General features: G+C 44.1%; 1 protein-coding gene across 1 annotated transcript in view; it reads right to left on the minus strand.

The window, feature by feature from the left end:
* Window positions 1-7302: 7302 nt before the first annotated feature.
* The window catches only part of LOC104279529 (cytochrome P450 2J2-like), a 9692-nt gene continuing 9502 nt past the window's right edge, over window positions 7303-7492 (minus strand). The window contains 1 exon segment of the mRNA XM_009876841.1: window positions 7303-7481. Coding sequence (XP_009875143.1) covers window positions 7303-7481 — 179 coding nt within the window.

A 7492-nucleotide genomic window follows, 5' to 3' on the forward strand; every position in this document is an offset into this window, starting at 1 on the left:
TAATATAAAACAATATATAAAATAATATAAAACAATATATATGATAATATAAAACAATATAAACAAAACATAAATATAAAAAATATAAATGCTAGAAGAACTGTGCATTACAAGAGGACTTAGAAAAGGGTTTGAGTGGAGGCATACAATGAATTAGTCCAGCTAATTCAGCAAAAGCTCAATCAGTCTCAGCAGACTAAAGTCTCTTATGTAAATCTGACCAAATTTTATGTCAGGAAAAAATTATCCTGAAATCTTTTGAAAAATCTGTTGAATAAGTACAAAACCAGTCACCCTTTCTGTACTGGAAACACATATCCACTTAGCAGCTATTTCAATGGTATATTTAGAAACTGCCAGTGTGACAACAGTCACAAAACAGACATGCAAAGGACTGCGCAGAACGAAATATTCTGCTTTAAAATTAATACAGGAATATTCATCATCAGTATTGTTTTGCTCACATGCAATAAGTTTTTAATGACATGTTTCATAGTAAGCTGGAAATTTTCATACCGAGAAACAGATATTATAATGATCCCCACCAATTTTCACACTTACACAATTTAGAATAAATCCCATCCTGGCATTCAAAGTAGAACTATGTTTAAAACTCAGATTTACTTTTTAATCAGCTTATGAGCCTATTAATTGTGTGAAAATACATACTTTTTTAAGGATCTCATGATGAATTTGGAAGTTGATCTGCAGCAGATTTCCAAACAAGGGGTACGGAGTTGGCCCAGGAGGATATTGTCTTCGCATCCATTGCAGTTTCAGAAATTGCATAAACAGCAGAGACATCACAAAAAATACCAGCACGACACTTATGGTAAACATTTCACTTCTGATTGACAAGGCTATGTTGCCTCTGAAAAACTGCTATATAGAGGATAGATCCACTTTACCTTGTTTTGCTGGTACCTCCCTAAAACGACAAAAAGGTGTCGAAGCTTCTGTGCCTCTCAGTCCTTCCCTCTCTATCACTTTACTTCCCAATCCCAGAGAAAGAAGTGTTCGTATTTTTAAGTATATATAACATTATATTGCAGCTATAAATCTGACAACTGTTGGCTCTTCAAGGGATAAAAAATGCAGGTTAATTATATGCTTCTTCGTGCCATGACACTTGCTGTGACAAAAATCCCTGCCCACAGTACTGGTTTCATAAGAAGCCTCTTGCAATAGCAGAGAAACAAACAAACAAACAAAAATTTCGTGAGGGTTGGCTACACACCCAAGGCCAGGGGGATTACTGAAAAGCTCAGGCTCACCAGTAGCCATCATGTGCATCAACCACGTGCACTGCTCCTTCGCTCACCTCATTTTATTGCTCAATTCTGATGTTCTCTGCTATTCCTTTAATATTTTATTTTTCCTCACAGTTTAAATTGTAAGCTCTTTGGGAGGATGGCCGAACCTTTTAATTTTGTGCCTAGAGCACATAAACCAAAAATCAATCTGTCACTGGGTAACAAGAGTTTGATGGTTACAATGGCGTAACACCAAAGTGTCCGCACACTCCCTGTTCAACTGCACAGATAATTGGGGCTGCAAGACATGTATGACCAAGTAGAAAGCAAAATTTCTTCACTCCCTCCAGCTGCTTCTCAGCTAATTCCCGCTGTGTTGCCTGTGGCAGCAGTAAAGATGACATACAAGCATCTTTGTCAGCGTCCTTCACAAGTGTTCTCATGCAATCGAGGAATTCCCTTTGGGAGCTGCAGATTGCTTTTCCTTTATAGAGGTAGAGCCTATGTCTCTGCAAAGGGGTCATTTTGGACTAAACAGCTTTGGCACTTCTGCAGCACTTGCTCAGGAACAGGCTATCAGCTCATCTGGTTTCGACAGGAGCAGGTGGCTCTCTGAGAAGACATATAGATGGCTGAGCTGCTCACACGCTACACTTAGAGAGCTGGCACAGCTGAAAATAGAAGTTAAGGTGCTAAGCAAGTTGGTTCACTCCAGAAGTTATGGCAATTGCGCTGGCCCTGGTTGATGGGCTGTTTGGCAAGCAGGAGACGTGCTTATCTTACCGGCACATTCATCCCAGGGCTGTGAGAAAAACCCAGCTGCATGTGCTCAGCTCTGCATGCAGAGAAGCAGCATTGAGACTGGTATCACAGCTTCACCACCCAGAGAGCTCACATCCACCCACACTCAAGGGCACCACTGCTGTCAGATTTTCATGCCCCCATCCCCTGTCGGGTACTCCTGGTTAGGTGTTCACCCAACTGTGGGCAGCAAGTCCATCACAAATCATGCTCAAGATTTCTAAGGACAGCCTGTAAAAGCTTTCACATGGCAGTGGGACACTTTGAGAGGATCAGCCCATTCTCCACCTGAGTCCTGAATGGCATGGTCTCTGCCAGGCTCTGTCCAGTTTCTGGCCCAGACTGCAAGACCTGTCAGTGATGCTTTTCCCCAGCATGAACAAAACTCACAGGGTGAACAGAAAAGTACCAGATTCCACATATATCGCTGGGAGAAGGGATGTGAAAGTTTCACAGCCCCTGAGGCTTGCCTGCCTTGCCCACTTGCAGCCCCACCTGGTTCCTTCAGAGCAATCCTGGCTGGCCGTTCTGCATCTCCCCTGGCTTGGCCACCCATATGAGCTGTGTTCTGGTGATTGCACCTCACAGCCGAGACATGAACTTCTTGCATTTAGAAAGGCAGCTGCCAGACAACTTTGCCATGTTTTTGCAAGAAGACGTTAGAGGGGATACATTTTTGCTTTCTCCTTCACAGAAGATGGTGATGGAAGAGGGAAGCCTGATAAGATATGCCTACTTGATACCATTTCTGTGGGTGAGAATTGAATGCCTGGGTAGGCAGGAGTTAGAGCTGGCTGAGAGCTCAGCAGAACAGAAAGGTACTTCTCTTAACAGTGAACCCGCCTTTCCTTCTTCCCAGGAGAGCTGCTGGCCCATTCTTTTCTCCCCTTTTCGTTTCAGCTCTCAGAGAAAAGGATGTGTTTGCCCTCTGCTTAGGCTTTTGAACTGAAACATGCCCTATGGGCCTCGTGGCAACTTGTCTGCACCCCATTACTTATGTTCCATGCCCCAAATTCAGTTTCAGGAATAGCTGCCAGGGTGTCTGCCAGGCAAGTGCTAGAGGCATCTATTCAGAGAGCTCACCATCCTGGGTTAATAACAGGGTTTCAGGACACGCTCCCTATCTCACCTGCTGCCACCCTACCCTGAGGAGTGATGCTAGAAAAGTACATCTTTTTAGATACCATATGAGAGGGATGAACATCAACAGCTAAAGAGAATTAGGGCACAGAAGCATGCAAACAAAACTTGACCCTTGGAAAGGGCCAACACCTCCCATAATTTGTAGGGAGACCGTCTCCATACTCCAGATCCGTGGCAGTCCTTGATGACAGCAGAGGTTCCTTCACAGGATCAGACCAGCCTTCTCCCACCTCCTCTTGCATCAGCTCACCAGACTGCCTGGGTGCACAGCACGGAGGATCTAGAAGGAGAAAGAAACACTTTGCAGGAGCTGCCTCCTCCCCAAGTCACTCATCAAAACTGGGGAGGGAAAACGTCCTGCACCCAGCACCTCTTCTTGAACCAGAAGTACCTACGTGGTGTCATGCAGGGTCTCTGTGCCCAGCAGTAGGAATTCATGGGCAGGGGAAGGCACAGGAGCAGGATGTGCTCCTCTGCTCTCCTCCCAGTGGGGTTAGTTGTCTTGCCAGAGCAAGGGGAGAGAGAGAAGAGCATCACTGTCACAGCCCCTTAACCTAGACACTGAGCTTCAGGTTGTGCTTCTAGCAAGGAGTGAGAGCAGCCACATGTGACCAACATTTTCACCTTATCAGGACCCTCAACATTCCTCCAGGCTGGAAGCCCACCACCTGGCACACAGGTGATGCTGAGGCAGGCCGTGGTGGGAAATAAGCAAGACTAGGTGCAGACTTCTTTAAATTCATACTACGCTGATCCCTCAACACCATCTCGGTGCCAATCTTGAGAAGATCAGCATCCACGAACTGCCCACAGATTGGGCCTCCTCTGGGAGAGACTGCTGCTTTCACGCCCAGGGCAGGAAAGCTTTATCAGGAGCTCCAAGGCAGGAGACAGCTGCGAGCTGCAGCCTTGCAAGAGCTGCAGAAATAACAAATAGGGCTGTGACACAGCGCATGCACACAAAAATGAAGATGAGAAAATGAGGAACGAACAATTGCAGTGAAAACTGTTACCAATATGTGCTAACTTAAATGACCATCTGAGAGCATAAGGAATCATGTTTTGAAGTACTGAAGTGTTTTGCACTACTTGAATTCTTTAAAGTAGTCTGACATGATTAATTTAAAGACACGTAACTTAAATGGCTTTTCCAATTCTGTTTCCAGTTAGTAGATGATTGTTATCAATTTAAATACCTTTAATCCCATCCTACATCCGTTGAAAGGTGCAGTGTTTTCAGTATTCCAAGGTGTTGTTTGTTTCCCGTCCCCCCTCAATTACTATACAGGAGACTATATCTAATTGTTTTATTCCTTACTGTCATAACCAAGAGTAAGTGTTTAAAACATAATTCTCTTCTCATATGTTTCTAGATATCCTACTAAGCGTATCTATACTTGAGTTTGATATTTCTAACAATTGTTTTATTCAACTCCAAACAAATTTTATAATCCTAAAGTATGGAAAGAAAAGAACTGAAAGGAATAGAAAATGCAGGAAAGGCATCGCAGAGGCAAACAAAAATGGATTTTATCTCTTCATCTAGCTCCTCAAGTACCCTCAATGTTTTTCCCAAGAAACGTTAATGAGAATAGCATCTGTTATTTAACAAATAACAGCTGGGGATGGGAGGGAAGGGATGAAGGTGTCCAACAGCCAAAACCCAAAAAAGTATGAATTAGGCCTCTGCCTATATGCAGGTCTTGCTATACTGTATTGCACACTAGCTAATTATTTTGAGAACATGCTCAGATTTGCATGAAAGCACAAATTTATCAGAAAGACAGACTTTCACCATTTAAACAAACAAACGCTACAATTCTAGCTGCAACAGTGAAATTATAATCCTCAAAACTGAAGTTTGTCCCACTAAAATGACAGAGCAGAAGTCTCGAACAGCTCAAAACTTGTAGGTCCAATTAAAAACACAGATTACTTCTGAATGAAAACTCTTCCAGTGCTGGCTAATTTACTGCTTTATGCACCACATTTCCTTCTGCCTAACACAGGTTTTACCTTCCCATTTGGGAAATGAGATTCCCAAATTCGAGCCACCAACAGCAGAAATAATGCAATCCAGAGCAGCTTTCACCTGCGGTCCCCAGACCCCAGGTGGGTCCACAGATAACCTTTGAGGTGTGGTAGAAGATGATCAAGAAATGCATATTCATAAATGCTATGGAGCAACATATAAAAACATTTTTCACTTTTAGTCTCTCTTTGTAAAAAATTGTAAAAGGACTTGCATCGCCATTGGGAATTTTTTTAAGAGGCTGTAAGAAGATTAAAAGCAATATGGACCCTGTGTGCCTGTTCCTAAACCTCTTATTCATTCTCTCCTGTGTCCTACATTCACAGAGATACCCAAGACTTGGGCGTGAACACAGCAGACACCAACTACCCCATCATCTCACTAAACCCATTTTTGCAACACCATTTTACATTAGTAAAAAACCCTTAATCCTCCTTTTGCAGTAGTGTGCAACCCACTCTCCTCCACTGCTAGCAGGATCTACATAACACAACGCAGAGCTGGATATGGATCAGAGAGCAGGAGAGACACATCAGCTCGACCTGCTTTGCCCACTAAGCTCACACACCTCTTCTGCCAAGCTCTGCCTGGCTGCAGTAGCAGCAACTGCAGCTTCACATCGAAGGGAGTCATGATAAAAGCATCTTTTTGAGTCCCTACCCAGAAGCCTGAGAAAAGAGCGCTACATCTTATGATACTGAGCTTCTTCACAAAAATGAATAATTTTTTTTTAACCATCAGCATTATATTAAAGATAAAAAACTCTAACATGGTGAATAAACAAGGCAATGACAACCAATCCTTGAAGTATAATTGCAACAACAACTGTAAAGTCTTTTCCTCAAGGAAGGAAACTGGTAGAGCAACAGAATGTTTGCTACATCCACTAGTAGTCCTCACTCTGACCTCGATTTTTAAACCTTGCTGGGTAACACAGCCAGCCCCACGGTGCGAGTGGTTTCTGGCACTTGCTTTTTCTCTTGCCTGAGCATGGGCACTGACCCTGCTTCTGCCAGCTGCACCTTGCACAGCTCTTCCCCGTGATGTGCACACTTCACTGGCCGACACTCTTAACCCAGCAGCTCTGCCAAGAGTTTCCCTGTGTGCAACCACCCCTGTGCTTGCAGGAAACCCTCCAGAAGTTTGATCCTCACATAGGTCTAGGGAAACACCACATACATTTCTCCTGCCCTGTCTCTCCTTTGCAGGCGCCAAGCTTTGCTTCACAAGACTGCAAGCAGTCCTGCAATGATGCTTTCAGGCATCAGCAGATGTGGCCAACCTAGATTACTGTACACCATTGCCATTACAAACTCCACTGTGTGAGCACACTCCCTCCTTCATAGAAATGCCTCTCAAACGCACCATAACATACGCAAAATACCTAATTTCAGGCCAGCCCACTGGTCTGTTACCGTTTACATCCATATTGTCCGTGGGTGGCAGGGGTTCCCATTGGCAGTTCTTCATCAGGGAGCAGGAGGCATTTGCCTTCACTTTCAGCCCGAGTCACTAGCCTCAGGCTCAAATGAAGGGCTGCATTGTCATAGCTCTATTACTTCCAGCTTCAAGTTATCACCTCCTCACAGCTCTCGGGCAAACCAGATGGCTCACACCTAGCTGAGGCATCCCTCCACAGCTCTGCTCCCTCATACAACCACACCTGGCAATGCTCAAAGCCACCACCTCTGGGGAGAGCACCTCTATACCCCATTTCTATACCCTACACTAGATTTGAGAATGCATGGGAATGACAGGAAGTCCCACCAACATGTGGCTTTAATGTTCGTTCTCTCTCCAGTAAGATTCCTGTTGAGTTTCTAATAAGACTAGACACCGTACTATTTTTCTGTTTATTTCAGCTGTAATACAGCAGAAAAAAAAATTTACAGAGATCTTCCACACACAGGAAAAGCAAGTATTTCTCAGGGCTAGATTCTAAGACATAGAACACAAACAAGGATAAATTCCACACCGAATTATTTGAGCTAAAAATGAAAACCATAAAAGCTGCGCAAAAGATCAGCACACACTAGCAAACTTGTGGCAATGCCTTTTTCAAATCTCTGCAACCTAGCGAAGAACTGCACAGAGGCTGTATGGGTGAGGTTTCATCGTGCTCCCAAAGATCATGTCTGTGTTGACTTCCTTAACTCCTTCTGGCAGAGTGAACTTGAACGTCTGCAACAGGCTGCAGAAGATGATGAAAAGCTCCATCTTTGCCAGCACCTCTCCCAGACACATTCGGTGTCCTGCAGCGAGA

Source organism: Apaloderma vittatum, unplaced genomic scaffold, assembly GCF_000703405.1.
Source record: "Apaloderma vittatum isolate BGI_N311 unplaced genomic scaffold, ASM70340v1 scaffold19929, whole genome shotgun sequence".
NCBI classification, from domain to species: Eukaryota; Metazoa; Chordata; class Aves; order Trogoniformes; family Trogonidae; genus Apaloderma; species Apaloderma vittatum.